General features: G+C 39.2%; 1 protein-coding gene across 1 annotated transcript in view; it reads left to right on the plus strand.

The window, feature by feature from the left end:
- Nucleotides 1–23,239, plus strand: part of ascc3 (activating signal cointegrator 1 complex subunit 3) — a 252,720-nt gene that overhangs the window by 93,638 nt on the left and 135,843 nt on the right. The window contains exon 11 of the mRNA XM_050047693.1: nucleotides 20,225–20,389. Within this exon, the coding sequence (XP_049903650.1) occupies nucleotides 20,225–20,389 (165 nt within the window). The remainder of the gene's footprint in view (nucleotides 1–20,224; nucleotides 20,390–23,239) is intronic.

A 23,239-nucleotide genomic window follows, 5' to 3' on the forward strand; every position in this document is an offset into this window, starting at 1 on the left:
CATCAGCTGAACTTAATATATAAATCCTAAAAAATAAAATAACCTTTTATCACTGAGCACACCATAATAGTTATTACTGTGGGCTGTGACCTCTAACACAGCTTTTTCCCTACACTGTGTGCTGTTTTATTTTTTATTTTATTTTATTTTTTGGAACACAATAAAGCATAAATAAAATCAAACCCAATAAACAAAACTCCTGAACAGAATCAGTTTAGAAATAATTCTCATTGTGGTTACAGAAATATTTGTTGTTCTTATATTGATTCTGTCTCTATGCAGAGTACAGTTTTAGATATAGGCCTACATAGTGTCCAAGAAAAGCCCAATGTCCAAAAGATGCTCCGTATTGAAGTAGCATTGTGCCATTTCTAAATTCCACTAAGCCAGACAAAATCTTCAGTCCACAGAAGTGATTTGGCCCAGAGTGGACATACATTATAGTGTGCCAATACAGTGAGCTTTGCAGTCTGCCATACAGTTTTTGAACGTTGGGAGACATCTTTTGCTGTTTACTCTGCATGATGATTTTCTGGAGCACTTCAAAGTATAACGAAATGGTTTTGGACGAGCCAGGTTTAGAAACATATCAAACCCAGAAGCAGGGCACAAGCAAAGGCTACTGAAGTAAGTTCACGCAACACCTCCTCTTCCCTCTGTGAAGATGCCAGTGTCTGTCTGTGGATCCTTTGGGCAGAATCCTCCCAAATGACAAACACTGCCAGGGTGAACTCAGGTCCCTCTGAGCAGCCTCTGCTTTTATTTCCTGCAAAAGGTTACAAAACACAAAATGTAGCATCACTGGCGTTGCCATGTGCTGTCCCAGTATACCTCTGGGATAGAGCAATAAAGAGAGTCTTACTCTGTCATAGCTTACAGACTACATTTTTGCCCCTTCATGAGAACATCAAGGATCTAACAAGGTAGGTAGGTAGATAGATAATAACTCATAACTCAGGAACAGAAGGGAAGTCATTTGGTAAGTTACTGAATTGATGTGTTTTCAAACAGTAACCAACAATTCCTGAATAGCACTCCATTAAGTAATTCAAAGACTAGATAAAGACAATGATTTAAAGGGGGGCACACAGGTCTGCTATGCTTAGGTAAAGTTACAAGCACACACTGTTTCTCAGCTTTGCTTTTCCTAACTGACCACAGCACGTACTTATCTGGTGTTCTGCTCCAGTTTGTGACAGTACTTGCAGAGTTGTTCTGCTAGCATCATAACACGGTCCAGACACTAATAAAAACTGTTAACTCGGTGTCACCCAGCTGGGGTCACGCAGGTTTAAAGGTCAGCTGTCAAAGCTTTCTTCAGTGACTTGAACACTTTTTATTGGCATGTTTGCAGTTGATAATTAATTAGAGGATTTTACTGTTGCACTGTTTATTGTGCAGCATGATGCAACACAGTGAGTCATCTGTTTCCCCATGTAAACATTTCTTTTGTATTGGGTTCTGTCTGTTCTCTCTGTTTTGGCATTTTCCTTTATTTTATTGTATCCTCAGTTTACTTTCCAATAAAATGATACGTCCCCTAAGGCCCTGCCAATGTTGGTCCACATTATATGATGGATAATATGTAGTTATTTGATTATTTTTGTTATTGTTGATTTGGGAGTATCCCAGGTGTCAAAGTACCATCTCTGGACTCCCGGAGACACAAGTAAAGTTCCCTGTGATATCCCTCTGTTAAATTCTTTGACATTTAGTCACTACACATGTGATCTGTCTCTTCTGCATAATAATGCAGTTTAGGTAAGGAAAGTAGCAAGACGTCTTGGCGTGTTCCACATTCTGTAGAATCACTGATTTATTTATCACTTCAAGGTTCTGTGTTCAAAGCTGCACTTTTGTCTACACTTAGTAGTAGTTACCATGGTAACAGTATAGTAAAGACAAAATCAAATAGTCACTTTTGATTAGAAAGCTGTGTGAGTGTCTGGGGTGGTAATACTTGTGTCAGAATGAAAAAAAGGGAGATAGGCAGGGAATCGAACAGAGACTGGAGGAATGACTTGTGCTTTTGCAAAAAAATAAAAATAAATAAATAGTAAGCAATCGAAGGTTTAAAGCATGACAGGTTCCAATTCAGCACCTTTGCAAACCACACTCTCATTAAGTCATTGATATAGATCTTCTGTCATGTTATGAACCTTTGCTCATTATAAAGGGTCAGTAGTGATGCTGATTTAAAGCATCTTCTAATGTTATCACTTGACTTGATGGCTCCTATATGGAAGCTCCTAACAGTTCTCTTGAAATTTACATTTTTGGCTCAGGTACATGAGACTTTGATGAAACTCTGAGAGCAGTATGGACTGCAATTTTAGACAATATTCAGCAGCTTTTTAATGTCAGTCCTTTCATGTGAAGAGCAGACAAAGTGCTGCTTTGAATTGAATCTAAACAGAGAAGTAGAGATGTCCTGAGTCAATCTTAAGGATTGGTATCCGGCTGATCACAACATACTTTAATGGATTGTGTCAGCTGAAATAAATAAGATCAAATGAGATGAAGACAAAACATTTTCTGAACCATTACCAAGTGGTTTTTGTGCCTAAACCTAACCACACGTTCACCACAGCATTGTGAAAATGTTAAGGTTCAGCACATCTGATATATAATGACGTGCAAATGTAAGGTATCTGTGGTTTGCAGGATTGTACAATGCAAACATGTTTTCTGGTGTTTGGGTTGTTTGGGGAAAATTCTTAATGTTTTTACAAATGTATCTATATATTTATGAAGTGTTTTAATGGGCCCTGCCACAGATGCGGTAAAGAAGTCAGAAAGAACTAAGGTACGGAACATGTTGCTGGGTTTTGGTCTATTAGTGGGATTTGTCAAGAACAAAAATATAGAATAAAACCAGCTTTACCAAGCAGTCGCCTCATATAGCATGGTGGTGCAGCCAACTTAGTCAGTGCACACATTACTGTCTTTATATGGGGGATAAACTGATAAAAAAAATTTAACTATTACATAAATTGTATATTATACACAGGCTTTTACCCTACCTAAGTTATTCCATTAAGTGGACCATTACAATTTAAAAACACTTTCTTGTCAGTCTTCTAAATAGGAATTTCCTACCACTCTTTAAAAATATACCCTTTTTGTTAAGAAGTCAGAGATGAGAATGATTTTAGTCAATTGTTGAGTTAAATTTGTCAGTCAGTGAGATGCTTTATTTCTGTTAAGTGCCAAGTAAGTGGACTGTTTAAGTAATTATGTGCAGTTTTTTTTTTTTTTTTTTTTTTAATTAAGGGGTTTTTTTTTTAATGTTTTTGGGTTTTACTGATGGAACATGTGAATTCAACCCCTGCATGTCCGAGTTTCCTTTACCATCGTAGGAAGAGGATGTATTCATCACAATGAGGCCAAAGGAAGGAGGATGAAAGCTGCAGGTTGAGCACATATATTCAGTGAGAGAACCTGACTCCTCCAGCTCGGAGGGAGGCACAGATTGGTAGATCCAGCCTGAAAGACTGAGAAGGTTTGGAAAACATGCATATCTGTTACATCCAAAAGAGTCGAATTTGAGAGATTGCACAGCTTAGAGTTAAAGTTTATAAGCCTTGTGGGACTTATGAATAGAGAAAAGGAAAGGTTTGGGTTTGGTGTGTGTAGGGGGGGGTAGGTGGCGGCGGGAGGTGGCGTTTATTACTATGAAATGAGGCCAATTCCAGCTAATCTGAAGGTGTATTAAAGTTGCATTTCTATCAGGTCATGTGAAAAGATTTCACAAAGAGAATGATTAGTCAGATTCACTGCAGCTCTGCAGCACTCTGCTATCTCTCTTTCACTTAACCTTCTTCCTTTACTCTCTCTCATCCCTCCATTTGACTGTGTTAGTGTCAGTACATTTACACAAAGTGGTTGAGTGAAAGGGGGCTGTCCACATCTAACAGGCCGGAGTGATGCCACGCACTGTAACCTTGGTTGTCTTCTGTCTCTCCTCAAAGTCCTCACTGCTTCTTTCATCATGCCCTTTTGATGTACATGGTAGAGTGGGGGGTTCTGGCATGACTTCAACCGCTTGCAAAGTGTATGAAGAAGGAAAGGCAGTCTTAAAGCGTCAAAACTCCACAATTACTCATAGTGTTAAGAGCTTATTTATTGTTAGATGGACACTTTTTGTCCTGCAGCCTTCATCAGGGTCATTATGCAACACTGTAGTGCAAAAGGAAAAATAAAATAAGCAACTGCAATAACACATTGACGAAAAGCAGCCAGTGGAATAATTCACACAAATGCGCTCATGATTAAGTTTAGTATATGAGAATGTTTTAGACCAATTAAATTTGTGAACTGGCAGAGAGGCATGGGGTGTGGATAATGATCGATATGGATGGCACCATATTTGGTCCTGAAACAGGAGAAATCCATCGAAAGGGAAGTACCTAAGACTTTCTTACTCAAGTTTTTACAGCAAATCAATCAATTATTTATTTGTCATACAGAATCATACAAGGTTCAGTGAAACACAATTCTTTTAGCTCTTTAAGGTTGTGCATTGCACTTTAGTCCTTTTTTGCCTCTTCTTACATTATGGGCTGCTGCTCTATATTGTCCATGTTTCAGGGCTGACTGCATTGTGTATGTTTATGGCATTCTGGATGGTTCCCATAATCTATGGTTTGTGGTTGAGCTGATTTAACTGTAGTTTTGGGTTCAGTTGCATCTGTTGCATTACCTATTAAAACTACCACAGACTCAGCAAATTCATTGATGTCATCTGTGACGTCCTGGAATGTGCTCCAGACTCTGATTGGTTCCACCTCTTGTGTTACTGGGGGCATGTGTCGTGGTTTGTTTATGTACCTTGGCCTCAACAAGATGGCCTCCCAAACATGGACAGTGACTCAGGTCAGCAGCCACCTTGTAATGGCGCACAGCAGTGATCCAGAGTGTTTTTCCCACTTATGGCAAGGCGAGCAGGAACTGGACATCACCTCATATTACCAATGTCACACTTGTCCTTTTTCAACATAAACACACACCTCCTTCCCTTCTCTCGCCAAAGTCTGCTGCTCCGCCAGATCGGCATATGGAAAAAGAGTCACTGGATTGAATGGAGCTGTCCAAATTTTAGCCAAGCCTGTTTTTTATGCATTACCTGTGCTAGCAGGATGCTAGTTAAGTTGGCGCCCATCTTCTACATTTTTTCCTTGATGTTAATTGACGTTTGCATTTGAAAACCTCAACCTGGCCATCTAGAAGAAGTTGCATGAGAGGAGAGTTTACAGACTTGTGAGTTGATTTACCCACCCCCAAAAATGTCTGGGAACCACATGCAAACACCATCTGGTGCCAATCACAAAAGCACCGCCAACACTTATAAAATAGACATAAGAACATAAGTTTAGCACAAAATTATTTGGAATTGTCTACAGCCTAATTTTATTAGTGCTTCTCAAAGTCAAGGATACTTCCTGGGGAGGACAGGCCATTCCAAGTGAGGTCTACAGAGGCTAAGCAAGACTCCTAGCATTCGGACAACACACATTGGAACATGTTAGTGAGTGCCCAGGCGTCTGTCACTGAAGAGGACCCGCCTTTAATTCAGGCTAAAAGAATAACGTGCATCCTTGGAAATTCTCTGAAGGAATGACTTGGTCCTCTGTAGATTTTGAAGGATCCTTGATATTGGAACAGTCCTTTGGGGGAATTTGATGACAATTGAGTAGCACCACATGTGTGCCCATGTAAGCCCAGACATTTAAGGATCCAGGGAAATCATTATATTAAATGGAAATGTATTAAAATGCCACCAGTGCATTTTATACGAATGAAAAACTTCTGCCCTGTCTGCACTGCAGTCAGCATGTTCACAGTATACTCAATATACACTCATAGTATCACACACCCTGTTACATACAGTGAGAGAGTATGCTGCCATACAAAGGCACCGTCTATAAATCCTTTTCTTGAACACTGTTGCTCTCTGTGAAAACAGAAATGTATTTAAAGAACAGACAATGGATGTAACAGGCAGAAATTGTCGATATGTGATGAGGTCGGAGTGAGAATGTGTTTTTAAAAGTAGACGCTCATTAACTCAAGGTCCAAACAGTTTAATATATTGAACGTCATACTTGCGTTCTGCCATGTCTCTTTCTAGTAGCTGTCAGTTTGTCACCCACTCTACATCAGGAAATGGCACTTCAAAACAAAAGCTCTATACCAGAAATTCACTGTACTTCAAAATAAAGTGTTTTTTTTTTCTTCTTCTTCTTTGTAAGGAAAAAAAAAAAAAAAAAAACTTGACACATTTGCAAGTCACTTGTGGTCCATTCAGAATGGACCTGTGACCCACTTTTGGGCCACTACCCGCCAGTTGGAAACCACTGGTTTAAGGTGTTTCAGTTTTGGTAATCTTAAAAGTATGAATTTAAAGGGGTTCACCCTTAAGGTGGTTATTCAACACACACTCCTGTGTGTAGACCCGAGAGACCTTTGCCCTTGAGATCCCTGTAGTGGTAGTGGTTGTTTGGAGAAAGTGACTTGTGGGGACAAATTTTCATGTTGATTGAAGAAACATGTTGATTGAGTCAACATTGTTTCACAGAAATATGTGAAATGGATCTCACCTCTTCACAACACACTATGTTTTGGTGGGCACAAAATGTGTTAAAATTACTTGCCAGCAACACGATTAAAAGTTCCAATTCAAAGTCTATTACAAACAGTTGCAGTTTTTAACACATTAGCCCCTTATCCACCAACACTTCCAGGAACTTTTATTTCCAGGAATTTATTTACCTGGGTAAAAGAATTCTGGGTAATCTGTGTGGTTTGCGTGTCCACCCCACCCCAAATTTACGGAAAATGTATCCAAATCAGGTTGATGACGTAGATGATTTGGCGTGTGCCCTATATTAAGCTCCGCCAGTTTATTGGCTGGGAACATGGTAACATTAGTGCTGGTAGAGAGAGGAGGGGCTGTTTGTCTCAGCCAGCAGCTAAGTTTAAAAGTATTTTAAGATAAGTGTTAAACTAAGTTAGTCTACATACAGACAGCTGTCATTTGAGCTTATTATTTTCAATTCGCTATCAGCCGAACTAGCGTGTTGTTCTTGTGTAAGACATAACATTAGTGTCGCTGGATGAGAGATGGAGCATATTGAATATCGCTGTCTAGAGTGCAGAGGAGAGGCTGCAGGATGATAATGAATTAAACCAAAATGTGTAAAAATACTGATAAAGGAACAGATACCGTTAACGCTTATCAGTACTATGGTCTTTGATAATTTAGCCCCAGGGCTATTTTAGTATAGGGTTTCGGTACCCATCCTTTATTAAAACACAAACGAAGTGAAGATTGTAGAAATGAAATAAAGTTTGCAGCCACACTGGCATGGAAGTGCGGAACGCTGCAAGTGTGTGTTCCACCAATCAGCGTTCTTCAGCAAACAGCCCCGCCCCTCAAGAATTCGGGGGAATCTGAAAAGTCCTACCCCCCCTACTAGGTACTTTTTTCAGGGAAAGTTTGGGGTTGAGGGAAAGTTTTCTCCCCGGGTAATTTCGGTGGAAACGCGCCAAGGTTTTTCAAAAATCCTGGGTAAATGATTAAAGTTCCTGTGGTGGAAAAGGGGCTATTGTTAACATGGTTAACATTGTAAAACAGGTGCAGTTCAGTGAGGTTTAGGCAAAGGAAAACTCTTGTTTAGGTTTAGAGAAAAATATACTTTGTTAAGTTTAGGGGCAGATTATGGTTTCGGTTTGAATAGCCACTTATAAGGTGTAAGTGATCTAAACTTGCTTACTTTGCGTAGGTACATGAAGTCTGTAAAGTCACGTTACTGTGTTGACTTTTGATTTCACATGGGACAAGAACAGTGGTCTCCTGAGTAAAAGACAATGTATGTTTGACCGTCCACTAATGCCCCCACCCGCCCCCTACGTGTGTCTATTAAGAAAAAAGATCCTCATTGACTTTGCATTGACATTGTTTTCATGTTGCCAGCAAGTAATTTTAACACATTTCGTGCCCAACACAATGTAATGCGTTGTTAAGAGTTTATATCCATCTCAGGCATTTCTATGAGAACATGCTGGAGGAGTTGTTATTTCTGGAAGTCGATGTACAACAGCATGAACAGCTGTGTTGGTCTCATTCACACCTGTCCCCATTTTTGAGGCAATTTTTCTGTTATTTCCCTTGCTCTGGCACAAGAAGGTAATGTCCATTCTTCAAAGCTCTGATTGTTGTTTTTGTAAACAGGGAAACAATGAGCTTAACACCAGACCCCCTTTGAATTACTTAAAAAACAAATCAGAGATATAGGCAGTGATTCAGAGACCTGGAACCAGGGTAGTAGAAAGCTGCAGTGATCGGTAAAATTCATAAGCATTATTCATTGAATCCTTTTTTGCAGAAAAATTGTAGGAAATTGAAAAAAAGATAAACAAATGCAAGCTCCTACAAATTATAAAAATCTGTTGATTATTGAATGACCAGATCAATACTTCTCGGAGAGAATGTTTCATATTAAAAAATGTGTTTGAATTGAAACTCAGCAGGAACAGGAGGCTGGTCTGTTTATTAATAGAGCTAAGAATCATAATAAAAGGGTTAATGTGCCATCAGTTTATTTGAACAGGCTATTCTAATTTTCTACCATGACTTAATATTCTTGGTTTTAAAATGTATTATTCGATTTTTCCCACTCCTTGAAACATCCTCATCTGAAAAGACGAAAAGAGCAGTTATCATTGTAATTGCATGTTTTCTCGTATTTAGGTAATTGTTAATTGTATTCTCAGGAGCACTGAGCATAAGGACACCCACACACACAGTTGTACATGACAATGGCACATTGAGAAGGTTTTCATTACAGTTTTGCCTTGACAAGCCGTTAGTTGTTCACAAATCGTAATCTAGTAAATGTCTTTCTCTAACGTCCCCACTCCATCTTCCTCCCACCTACCTCTTCCTCCCACATCCTCCTCTCTCCATGGCTGCGATAGTTACCATGGAAACAGAAAGGGTTTGGAGGGATGCTGCCATGTGGATGCCAGTGTGCGGGTGGGTGGCATCCTGGGACTTCCAGGCCCTCTTCCTTCTCTGTCCAGAGAGGAAATATCAGTTAATGACATCCAAGAAGGAGCTGCCTCACAGCCAGACAGTTTCTTGTAAAGGGAATCGGAGGAGTGTGTGCGTGTGTGTGTGTGTGTGTGTCATATTTCTTGCTAAAGTCAAGTCACATGCAGAGAATTGAAATAGCTGCTGATGTGTTTCAGCCAATTTTGCCCTCATAAAATTGGGTTTAAAAGAAAGAAATCTAAAGAGCAAAACAAAGTGTAAAGGGAAAACCTGTTAAAGGCAATTCCGAAACAGGTATTACAAGTCATTAGTGAAATGTCAGGCTGTATAGAGCAATGGATATTATTGTAAAGGTCCAGAATAGTTGACCACTTATGAGACAGACACACAGTAACATGAATAATTAGTAGTTAAGTGCTAAAAGTTAGCTCAGTCTGTTGTGACCTGTATTGTGTGAGGGTGCACGCATCCATGCTGACCCTACCAGTGAGCAAAAAGCTCATCACTCCCACTACACTCATTAAATTAACATAACAAGTGTAAACCTGAAGGGGAATTTTGCCATCCATGGATATGTTCAGTAGGTTTGATAAGGAAAGAAATGAAAATTATCCTCTCAAGTTACTAATTTCTGCTTCTTAATTACCTAATTTCTGCTCTCAAGCTAATAATCGTGCACACAAATAACAAAATGTTATTACATAATTTTGTGTAAAGGAGTAAGTATGTCCAATTGTATCTTTCAAAAGTCAAATCAAAATTGCGTGGATCCAAGTAGGGTTGCTAAATACTGGGAATATTTAGCATTGAAACTTTAAGGGGAATTAACAGTAATTAATGGAAATAATTTGGACACATTTAGAGGTTATATGATCAAGATAGAAACTAACCTTTTACCCTGTCATTAGCAGACATATTTGATTTCCATTTATTAATTTCCATTTATTTGTCAAATACATACAATGTGAAATGTGCCATGTGGTGAGTTAGCTAGCTCACAAGTTAACTAATGGGGAAATGTACTTTGAAAATTCAGGCCAACAATGTAGGCTGTGTGCAAACTCAGGGTTTAAAGGGAACAACAAGGAAAGTTTCAATGGGCTATATGGTGGTGCAGTGGTCAGCATTGTAGCAAGAGAGTTACTGGTTCGAACCCAGAGTGGGGATTCGAACCCTGGAGTGGGGAAGCCCCTCTGTGCAGAGTTTGCATGTTCTCCCCATGTCAGCGTGGGTTTCCTTGGGGTACTTCCTCCCACAATCCAAAGACATGCAGCTTAATTGGTGACTCTTAGTCTCTTAGACTTTCAGCATGAAAATCCATTATTTGACCCTGTAATGCATTTGTATCCCAGCAACAATAACAAATGGCTAAATGACAGGTGGACATTTTTGTCCACTTGAACGGTCATGGATAGGATAAAAATGCATTACAGGTTCAAATAATGGACTTTCATGCTGAAAGTTGGGATTTTCAAATTTAACCCAAAATTACCCCCCCTTGACAAAAATCACCCCCCTGTGACCTTTTGTTGGACACTTTCTAGAAAATGGACATTTTTGTCCACTTGAAGGGTCATGGATGGGATACAAATGCATTACAGGGTCAAATAATGGATTTTCATGCTGAAAGTTGAGATTTTCAAATTTAACCCAAAATAACTCCCCCTTGCCAAAAACCACCCCGCTGTGACCTTTTGTTGGACACTACAAAAGTTTCTAGAAAATGGACATTTTTTGTCCACTTGAAGGGTCATGGATGTAACTTTTTTGAGGGGTAACTTAATAAAGTATATAAAAAAATTTTTTTTAAAAATTAAATGAATGTTTTACAATAAAGAATTAGAGGAAAAAGATTTAATTTCTAATTACCATGCTTAATTAAGCTACATCCCACATGGTAACAGCTAGCTAACAAGAAAATTGCAGAAAGCTAACAAGTTATAAACTGTGCACCTTGCTTTTGGCTTCTACACTGTCCTTTCAGAATTTTTCCGTAAATTACAGGAAAAAAAACAAAAAAAAAACCAACCCTTTGAAATCCGAAAGCCAAGTCTTCTTCTGACCTTTCGTAGAATTGGGCTATACAGGGTAACTATCTTTATCGCCATTCAAAAGTTTGGAGTCAGTTGCTGTAGTGATGTTTTCCTTCTCATGATGTCTGTTTTAAGAGATAAAAACAGTATAATTCACACACCAAATGTTTTCTTTATGTTTGAAATAGCTTTGGCCCCAAAAGAAGAATTAAATGATTAAAACTTCCATTTAGTTGATGTCCCCAGTGTTGTATGATGGGAGATTACTTTTGGAACTTGGATTTTGAATTTGTTTTTGAATCCAGAGAAGCGTCAGTGACCCTCCAACATTATTGAGCTGCAATGGTGCCATTTTGCGCTAAAGATTTTGGGAAGCCATTTTTCTTGAGGCCTTCTGCAGTCTGCTCAGTGGTTAGATTGAATAGATTTGAACTGTGGCAGTATGCTCGTCTGATGTTTCTTGATCCAGTTCCAACAGTGTTAACCTGAGACCAGCTCTCTGTTTCTGTTGTGGAGTTTGAAGAATAACTTGGTAAAAGTGTTGCCTGTTAATTTCAGCTTGTTGGAGGCATTACTGTGCACTTGACACTGAAACAGGAAACTGTTCTTATTAAAATCTGCACGCATTTTGATTCTAAGCTTCCATTTCTTTTACCACTATCTGCTTATTTGCTCAGAGGGATCTATGTCTCTTTCTGCCCATTCAGTTGTCGGACTGGTTGAACCATTGTGCAGCATTTTCTTCTCCATGCACAAAACAAACCCTCAACACAAAATGTCTATTTTTAAAGAGGACTTTCTACTACCTAAAAGCACCAAAGACCATTTAAAATTTTAAAGAAGTCCTTCCAGCCATCTGACCCAGTCAAGCTTTTGTGGCAGGACATTCCAAACTTTTGAACGGCAGTGTGTGCACGTGACTGATAGCAGCTAAAATTAGCTAGTATTGTAGAAACAAATATCAGCAGCATTGTGCAGCATCACAACTATGAAAAAATAGTGATGCGGTGACAATGATAAGTGTATGAATGTGACAGCCCAAACGCGTTAAAATGAATGAATTTGGAAACGAGCCTCAATACCAAAATAAAACTGCAAGCCTGCCACTAACTCTCTGAATGCACCTCACTAACTGCCTGTGGTAGACACAACAACTTGTAACCTCAATCCCTGCTGTTACAGTAAGATACCAATGATGTGATTTGATGGCACAAATTGCCACTTAATGCATGCAAGCTCAGTAATCAGTGAGCACAGATGACTCATTCTTGTGCACAGGTTTAGAGCACAGATTTAGTCATTTGTACACACCGGTTGCTATTTTGAGAGCATGAATTACCAACACGTATGCAAAATTTGTGAGAAAAAAAACGTTTTCACATCTGCTGGGCTTTCTACAAATACTTAACAAATGAGGCCAGCTTTTTATTATGAGCATTGTCATTATGTCAATAACTACTATGTGAGAGCTGTAAAGTAACATTTACTGCAATCAATTGGGTAAATGTGACAAAATTGGAATTTATGAAATGTGCTTATACATATCTCTAAGTAATCTGCCTTGATAAATGCCACACCTTAAAATCCATGTTCAAAACATATCTCACTAATCATATTGTGACAACCTTTCCCGCAATTGCTGCAGGAAATGTCACCGGCATCTCTCATACATTGAACATGTCTCAGCCAAAGAATTGCCAAGGGGAAAAAATAAACATTCATCTACATACCTGCCAGGCAATGGCAGTAATGTAAAATATATTATGATTTAAGGAATGTTTTCTATGTTTGCCACATCAAAATATTATGAAGACTGACAATAGATCATCTTTGCACTGTTCCAGCCAGAGCACAATGTTATGAACAAGAATCGAGCCTTTGGAAAAATAATTTTGAATTCAGTGAATGTCAGTAAATACATCAGTTATATGTTTAAATCTATGAAAAAAGGTTAAAAAAAAAGTGCCACATTTTATTATCCATTTATTCATATAAACGTATAAATCGAATGAATAAATTGACTGTTAAGGGTTGTTTTTTTTTTGTTTTTTTTTACAGTGTAAGATTGAGGAAGTTGTAAGATTTCCAAAGTGACTTGCACTTGCAGACTGGCACACTTTAAAGGGATAGTGCACCCAAAAAGGAAAATTCAGCCATTATCTACTCACCCATATGCTGATGGAGGTTCAGGTGAAGTTTTAGAGTTCTCACAACACTTGCGGAGATCCCAGGGGAGAGGAGGTAGCGACAAAACTCCACCTAATGGGGGCGTCGGTGGCTTGGTGGTGGAGCGGGCGCCCCATGTGCAGGGCTGTTGCCACAGCGGCCCAGGTTCAACTCCGGCCTGTGGCCCTTTGCTGCATGTCGCTCCCTCTGTCTCTCCCCCTTTCACGCTTGTCTGTCCTCCACCTAATGGAGGCTTACGGCGCTCCAGATTCAAACATCCAGAAACACATAATTGAAACCACAAAATATCTCCATACTGCTCGTCCGTAGTGATCCAAGTGTCCTGAAGCCCCGACATAAAAAGTTGTTTGGAAAAACGTCATTTGAACTCTGTTTTTAGCCTCATTGTAGCCTGTAGCTCTGACTGCCTCTCTGTGCACACTGCTCACATGTGCGCGCTTGCGCGCAAGACCAGCGAAAGCACGTGAACACACATGAACGCGGTGCCCATGTTTCATGGCCTTGCGCAAGCACACACACGTGAGCTCGGTGTACACAGAGGCAGTTACAGCTGCAGGCTAAAAACAGAGTTCAAATGACGTTTTTTCAAACAACTTTTTACATCGGGGCTTCAGGACACTTGGATCACTACGGACGAGAAGTATGGAGATACTTTGTGGTTTCAATTATGTGTTTTTGGAGGTTTGAATCTGGGGTACCGAAAGCCTCCATTAGGTGGAGTTGTGGTGCTACCCCCTCTCCCCTTGGATCTCCACAAGTGTTGTGAGGACTCAAAAACTTCACCTGAGCCTCCATCGGCATATGGGTGAGTAGATAATGACCGAATTTTCATTTTTGGGTGCACTATCCCTTTAAGGACATGTAATGTGAGGTCCAGACTGTCTATGGTTGTCCAAATTTGCAATTTATCAAGTCAACAAGAAACCTCAAACCCACTTTACCTGAATTTTTATAAATTACGCACTGAGCTCAGACCTCACCAGACTTTGTAAAGCTACAGCGAGGACTTTTGTTTTCTGATGTATGTTTATTTTTGTAATGCCCCTTACAAGGTGCCACAAATTAACATAAAAATGAAGGTTCATGGTCTTGGTATTGATTTTATCCATAGCAATGAATCAGGTCTGAAGTCCCAGTAAGTTTTATCCCTTTGCAGCCCAGACACGTCACAGCAACCTGGGGGGAGACTGGAGGGTGGCCAGTATGCTTCTGCATCAATGCAATTGGGTTTACGACCGCTAATTGAGCATTGCTGCTAGCTAGCTCCCACCCAACCCAGGTGGTGCACAGTGGTATAGCTAACCAGTAGAGACTGGAGGGTGGGCAATGGGCACCGTGTTTCTGCGTGTTAACGTGGCTAGCGGTCTGTTGGTAGAGCCAACAGAAAATAAAATAGAAGAAGATATTTACATCACAAAACATTAGAATTTCACTAGCTCTAAATGGACAGCACTTTGAAATGTGGCAATAAAACTCAGAGTCAGTGGGCAGCCAATCTAAAAGTGAAGCTCATTTTGTATTTCACATATTTTTGTGTTTTTTCTTAAAAGCTTAGCATTTAGCTACCAGGTATTGGGTGTCAGGCTGTTGAAAACAAAATCAACTAAAACTGACACCCCTAATTTAAACATATCCACGTGTCCACTATGCATGGTGCTCTTTAGTTTAGCAATGAATGAAGTATAAGAACAGTTCTTACAGGCTAATATGTTTGTCATTACAAGTTTATGAACCCATTCTTTGATCAAATTGTCACCTTTATGAGGCATTAACATCTTCTGTGAAATACTATGAATCAGTGGATTTGGATGATTGATTTCAGTGCTGCTGGGATCAACTGATAAACTTGGCTAAATAACCTCATTCAGCCAAACAATGGCATGTTTTCTCGGCACCTCCTTGTGGGTATTTGTGAGGCAATTAAGACAGCACTTTGGCCTGTGCTCCATTTGCCAGAGCCTCCATTTAGATTAACCAGTAGCTCCAATTAGGAGCAGGCGCTTCCTTTTCTGTGAGCACGCCAGCCTCTAATGGCTGGATAGATTGATTTAAATGCAAACTAGAGAGGATTTAATGAACTGCTTTTACAGAAAGGGTTTAGTAGGAATTTGCACACCGACGGACAGGTTGCCAAACAGTTTATACACCATTAATAATGTATTGTAGTGCTTTTCTTGAAAAGAGAGAATAAAATTGCACTGGAATTATAGGCACAAAGCAACGAGCAAAGACGGTAAATGTTGACATTTGATACACTTGAAATGTGTTGATAAAGTTGAATATAATCATACTAAGAGGATGCCAAAATGAAAGCTTATACAACAGAGAGAATGCTGACTTTGATCGTACCACACAAATCACCACAGAATCAAATATGGCAATTGTTGTCGATGTAGTGGATCCTAGACTGACATTGACACATCTGGTAAACAGTGTCGAACTAATGTAACAGAACTCACAAGATGTGAGTAATGTTATACGCCTGTTATTATGGTGTTATGATTTAGGTGCCTCCATCTGCATTGTAATGAGTGGCGCTATGGGCAATTGGGCATTGATGAGCCATGAATCTAACAGCATTCTGGAGGGATTTTAGTTGTGTTACTCTGGGCTTTACAGTGTGTGTCATTCAGTAAAGTGAGCAGGAAATTGTGGAGAAAATGTATCTCAGCAATAACCCCAAAAATAATCCCAATATTTTTGGTTGAAAGAATTCTAGGACTGTGTACGTAAACTTCTGGCAATATTACACAAAGAGTAGTGTTACTAGTGCCAGTCTATTTTTGGACAACTGTTAAAGGGGTTTTCAGGGAATTTCATATTGGACTTCAGTAAAGTGAGGAGACTTGCAAAAGACAGTTTATTAAAAAGTAATCAAAATTTGAAGTTGAGATATGCTAATTTTCAGTCCCTCATTTTGTTTAAAGTACAGGGTCACTTTTTTCAAGCCTTTCTTTTACCAATACTCACATACCGTACATACACGTACATTGAAAGTGTAAAGTACAAAACCTGACAGCACTCACTTATAAGTGTAACACTTTTAATTTAATAAACTGCACAGCAGCAGATAAATTGTTTAAATTGAAAACACAAGCCAAAGTGAAAGTGCTAAAAAATGCAGTTCCTAAAATGGCCACTTGAGGCTGGCTCCACAAGCAAGTCACTCCCCATAGGTCCCCATATAAAATGCCCAACTTTACATCAGAAATAATCATGTTTACAGTCTGGTACAAAAAACAGTTTTGGTCTCTATAGTTTATCTCCCTGTTCATGACAATTGTACAGTGGGTGAATTTTTATATAATTCGATTTACAGCTCCTCCAAGAATCGCCACCTTAACATGGTGGAGAGGTTTGCTTGTCCCCATGATTGTGGGAGCTGTGTTGTATGGGGCTAATAGCCTCTGGTAGGGTCTCCCAAGGCAAAGTGGTCCCAAGGGAGGGGCCAAAGTGGTTCAAACAGACCTTGATGACACAGTACATATGGGGAAAGATGGGCTGTTACCCTGTGGGCCCCCACCTGCAGGGACTGGCATCGGGGTCGGGTGCATTGCTTGGCCTGCTGCCCCTGTGACCCGGCCTCGGATAAGCGGATGAAAATGGATGGATGAATGGATTTACAGTTTTAGAGCTCAAAGTTATGCCTAACAGGTGGGTGCCATCTGTTGAAAGTGGCTACCACAGCAGCAGTTAGGTAATGTAACCATGGCGTAATCCTAGGTTCACAGGGTGTGGGCATAGCCACAGTTGTGACTATTTAAGTGTGTTTTCAGTTAATAAAAGTTAACTGAAATGTTTTGGTTGCCTAAAAAGAATTGTTCAGCATTTGGTTGTACTGCAAGACCATCTAAGGAGTCGGATGTGTAGTTCCTCTGGTAAGTACGTTGTGGTCTTCGCTAGCCAAAATTAGCATTGTCACAGTTAACCACCTCTGTAAATGCAAGCTAGCAGCCAGCTCCACCCTCTCGTCTAAATATGATCATTTCGGCTCCAAAACTCCAAGATGGCAACAGCCAAAATGTCAGACATGAGGCTTCAAATCGACAAATCAATGGGTGACGTCATAGTGACTGCGTCCATTATTTGTTACAGTCTATGGTCTGCACTTATAGAAAATAAATCCCTTAAAGGAACAGTGTGTAAGATTTAAGGGGATTTAGTAGCATCTAGCAGTGAGGATTGAGGATTGCAATTAGCTGAAACTCCCGGTTAGAATTCCTGCAATATTCATTGTTCAGGAGGTTTTTACCGGAAGCCCAATTATCCAGTGATTTAAACCAATAAAAACAAAAGCAGGTTCACGTTAAAAAAATCAGTGTTTTTCCAGTGCTCTCATTGTGTAGGGGCTGCTAACTACAGTGGCCAGCGTTAGAATGTGATTGTCCCTATCTAGAGCCAGTGTTTGGTTTGTCCATTCTAGGCTACTGTAAGAACATGGCTGTGCAACTTGCCAATCTCTGTAGATGAGGACCCGCTCCCTATGTAGATATAGATAGCTTATTCTAAAGTAAAGAAAAACAGTCATTCTTATTTCCAAGTGATCATGCACTAAAGAAAATGTACTCATTATGTTATATTCCATTTCTGCCAATATATCCCCCTTAATTCTCCACACTGAACCCTATTTCAGTATGAGAGATGAGCGACGAAAAACACATTTCTCATTCAGTGCTAAAATGCATTCTTAAGCTCAGTTTAAATTGATATTAGGCAAGGCAAGGCAATTTTATTTATATAGCACCATTCATACACAAGGCAATTCAATGTGCTTTACAAGAGAAATACATTAAAATAAAACATTAAAGGAACAATAAAATTGTGTTTGAGATCTTTAAAAACAAAAGTAAATAATAATAATAATAATAATCAAAATAAATAATAATTAAATAATAATTTAATGGGTGAAAAAGTACCAAATTAACTGGAGTAGTCTTATGAGGCACAGGTGAAATAGCCACTGTGTTGGAGTTACAGACTGTCTGTCTTATCTTTAAAATCTTGTCTGTGAAAAAAGAAGCAAAGTCATTGCATGCCTTGGTGGATAGCAGTTCAGGAGGGACTGACGCTGATGGGTTTGTCAGTCTGTCAACAACAGTAAATAAAGTCCGTGCATTGTTGTTATTTTTGTTGATAATCTCAGAGAAAAAGGACTGCCGCGCCCTTTTTAGCTCCAAGCTATAGATGTGCAGACTTTCCTTATAGATGTCATAATGAACCTGGAGTTTGGTTTTTCGCCACCTGCGTTCTGCTTTTCTACATTCTCTTTTTTGAGCTTTTACCCGTGTGGCGTTCCTCCATGGTGGTTTTTTCTTACCAGAGACAACTTTGACCTTCATGGGGGCAATATTGTCCATAATATTCATAGCTTTAGAGCTGAAACTATGAACCAGATCATTGACAGAGACTGAGGGCAGAGCTGGTGTGGGTATAAAATCCTGGGTGAATAGTGTACAGGTGTTTTCGTTGATATAGCGTTTTCTGATTACCTCTGTTGTAATTTTACTGGTGTCAGCGGAGATGGCCATTTTAAAGAAAACACAGTAATGATCAGAAAAGGCAACATCAGTCACCACAACCTCAGAAATGTTGAGCCCTTTGGAGATAATTAGATCTAAAATATGTCCCTTATTGTGTGTTGGCTCTGTTACATGCTGGGAAAGTTCAAAGTTGTCCAGGATGTAGAAAAGTTCTTTTGCACTGCCATCTTTGGGATTATCAATATGAATATTAAAAACACCCACTATAACAACACAGTCAAAATCAATACAAACAACAGACAATAGTTTAGAAAAGTCATCAACAAAGTGTGCACTATATTTTGGGGGCCTGTAAATGGTTAGGATGGAGGATCTCAACTGCAGTGCAACACATTCAAAAGACTTAAACTTCCCATATGACGACTATTTGCACTGGTAAACATCCTTAAGGTGTCAGCAGTCTGAATTAAACCTAAATTCAACTCTTAGTCGTACCAAACTTACTCTTTGTGTTAACTTTCCACCCTACTGCAACTCAACTGAGCACCAGTGGTTCACACCACAGCATTGATTTCAGTTTATGTAGGTTAATAAATCCATGCAGACAGAAACTAAAAGAAGATACTGTAGGGAAGACAATTATTATGTATTGTCCATCATGGTCTTAAAATGATCTTTCACACTACACCACAGAACACAAACTTTCCTGTGTGGGTGTTTCCTTACTCCTCTTCCCTTCTCTCCTGTTTTTTTCTGGTGTCTGTCTCTGATAGGCTCTTATTAGATCAGACCCACCTTCTTGACATTCAGCAATTATTAAAGAAGTATTTCACTACTGGAAAGATGGTCCTTTTATTAAACTGGACCATCTATGTAATAGAAATATTCAACGTCACTTTTGAAATTGGTGCTAAATGATCAGAGAAAACAGAGTTAATGTCTGTGGCATTTGCGTTTGCTCAAGAGGTATAAAACCTACAGCTACCAGGATACACAGTGCCGCGTCGCAGCTCCTGCTGGCAGGTGACATAATGCAAACTCATCTGTTTCACTCAATGACAGCTGGCTGGTAATAAATGATCTCAAATCACAGTTAAACAATCAGCTAAAATATGTTTCTAAAAACATTTGAGGTGAGAAATAGGCAACTGCTGAAATCAGAACTCAGTCAACTTCTTCCAGTGGTCTAGTAAAAAGTAAACAAAAACAGTAATATTCAGTTGCAGTACTTGTAGCATTGCAATACTTAAAAATCGCTGTACTGAGTCGGCACCAAAGTATATGATAGTATGGAATTGGTAGACAACAATAGCATCCCAGCCCTAGTCTTTCCTGGTATCTTTTTTATTGAGAAACCAATTATTTTGTTGTTGTTGCTGTTGTTGTTGTTATTCTCTGTTGTTTTTTTGAGTCACTTTTTTTTTTTTTTATCATGAGTTGTATTGAATTGGTGTCATGTTTGTTTCCAGATGTTGGTGACGACTCCGGAGAAGTGGGATGTTGTGACCAGGAAGAGTGTTGGAGATGTGGCTCTTTCCCAGATTGTGCGTCTCCTTATCTTGGATGAAGTCCACCTTCTGCATGAAGACCGAGGACCGGTACTGGAGAGCCTGGTTGCCAGGACCATTAGACAGGTTAGTCCCACTCCCTCTCTGCACCTGAATGTCTGTACATGTTACTCCCCTCAGCTCCCTCTGTTCTCTTGTGAAGTTATTTAAATTTGTGTGTAATTGTCATTTTAGACTGCAAACATCTTTTTAAGTAATGTCTTTAAATTGTCTCTAAAGACCTGTAGGCAGGTGTTGTGTACTTGCTTTAACTGCAATAGTTATAACATTTTAAAAAATGTACATCACTAAGAGGAAGCAGTATATAAAAATTGGATTTCTTTATTGTCCCGTTGGCAAGGACATTTGAATCCATCCGACAATATTATTGCAATCTGAATTACTGAGTTGAGACGGAGCTTTAAATACAATAAACTTCAACTTTTTGAATGAAATTTTGAATTCCTATGTATTCAAAAAGTATCAATATACCACTACCTTGTGTTGATCTTGACAAGAGGGTCAAGGAGGAGCAGGGCAGACTCTGTTTTCACTCTTAGGTCCTCTCTACCTACTGTATGGCGCAATTCTACTTGCATCTTTGTGTCCTCAGTAATTAAAACATTACAGTCATCTGTTCATCTCCATTTATACACTCAACAAAAATTTAAATGCAACACTTTTGTTTTTGCTCCCATTTTTCACAATTTTAAGTTAAAGATCTCAGACTTTTTCTATGCACTCCATCAATATATTTCTCTCTAATTTTGTCCACAAATTTGTTCAAATCTGTGTTAGTGTACACTTTTGCTTTTCCAAAATAACCCATCCACCTGACAGGTGCGGCATATCAAGATGCTGATTAAACAGCACCATTACTGTGCCTTGGCATGGTCACAGTAAAAGGTCACTCTAAAATGTGCAGGTTGATCACACAACAGTGCCACAGATGTCACAAATTTTGAGGGAGTGTGTCATTGGCATGTTGACTGCATGAATGTCCACCAGAGCTGTTGCCCATGAACTGAATGTGTATTTCACTACCATAAGACGTCTCCGATATTGTTTCCTTGAATTTAGCAGTACATTTATCCAGCCTTACATGCACACGGATTGTGCAGAAATTCTTCAGTTGTGTAAACCAATTGTTACATCAGCTGTTCGGCTGATCTCAGATGATCTTGCAGGTGAGACGCTGGATGTGGAGGTCCTGAGCTGGTGTGGCTACATGTGGTCTTTGGTTGTGAGGCTGGTCGGATATACTGTCAAATTCATGGAAACAACGTTGGAGATGGCTCATTGATTGATTGATTACATTGATTTTAGTAATGTAATAATAATAATATTAATAATAGTATTTGGTGGCATATATGTTATAAGTAAATATCAGTATATCACAGTATATGTATGTGACAATAATAATCATATGTGTCCAATAATAGTAGAAGTATGATCACAATAATAGCAGTAGAAGTCAGCATCAAGCAGGACCACGACAGGACCATAACGAGTGTTTAAAGTTTTGTTAAATTTACATGTATGTCCATGTAAAGACCAAAATATAAGATACAACGCGTTAATTGGTAAATTTTACACATGTTGGTTTAAAGAAACTGAATAAGCATACTTTATGGAATCTCACTGGAGTTGAATGTCTTGGGTAGAGGAGCATGATTTCCCCCAGCTCTCTATCACAGAGGTGGGTTGTGTCTGTGGATTGCAGACTATTTAGACTCAGGGCTGGCCATTGTTTTAAGTTTTGTGATACTGGTGTATACAATAGCTGGGTGTCTGCACTGATAAGAAAAAGACAATATTTTTCCATCCCTCACCTTTTGTTTATTCAGCAAAACAAGCCAACCGTCTAAAACACTGCAGTGTTTAATGTTAATACAAGCAGCCCTACAACAACTCGAGGTATCCAAACTGTGAAGCATTTCCATGGGACAGTTGAAGAAAGGGTGGTGGGGGAGAAATGTGAGTTAGATACTGTGTGAGGAGAAAAGGACAGGTGCATGCTGCTGTTCTAAAAACCCACCCACCCACCAACATGGTCAACGTTTGCTGCAGCAGCATCACCTGTAATGCACAGCTTATGAAGGTAATGGAGGCTTTAAAACCCTCAGTGCTGGATTTCTTCAATTGGAATTAAAAATCATGCTCCTTCTCTGAGTCATAACTCTGTTAAATCCGAATACACAGAGTCGATACACATATTTTGAGATTCATCGTGACTTAACTTTCCGAGAATATCTTTACCTCAAATAGTGAATAAATGCAAACTTGCAAACTGAGAATCATCTCTGTAGCAGGTCTCACTGCCAACCTGAATTTTCCCAGCACATACACAGACACGACAGTCCGCTCACAGACAGTGCTACTTTTTATTCTGGCTGTTCACACACACACTTTCAGCATAAATACACAACTCTTTACTATGAGCCTTCTGTGTGCCCTCTGGTTGCCCAGTTTCTCCGGCACACAATATCGCGTTGCTCCAAAACGTCTAAAACCGTTCTGCAAATAATAATCTCAGACATGCAGCAAAGGAAATCCAACTGTTGGGCGTGTTCGTGTTTCGTTGTTGTGTGACAATCCGACGAGGTCCAGCATGCTATCACATTCAAATAAAAATAATATCTTTATTTATATAGCACCTCTCAAAAGAAAGTTGCAAAGTGCTTCACAGGAAAAACAATAATAATAATAATAATAATAATAAAGTACCAAATATTAAACAGGATATAGTAATATAAATAGTTGCAGTAAATACCATAAGTTAAGAAAAAGTCAAACGATTAAACTGAGTTTTAGAAGAGATTTGAAAAAGGTTTCTGAGTTTGTCTGCCTGAGATCCTAAGGGCCTGTGACCACCTAGATTTTTTTTCCTGAAGAACTGTGTCTTTTTTCAATTGCACCCAATCAGGAGAGAGCATA

Source organism: Epinephelus moara, chromosome 6, assembly GCF_006386435.1.
Source record: "Epinephelus moara isolate mb chromosome 6, YSFRI_EMoa_1.0, whole genome shotgun sequence".
In the NCBI taxonomy this organism is placed as follows: domain Eukaryota; kingdom Metazoa; phylum Chordata; class Actinopteri; order Perciformes; family Serranidae; genus Epinephelus; species Epinephelus moara.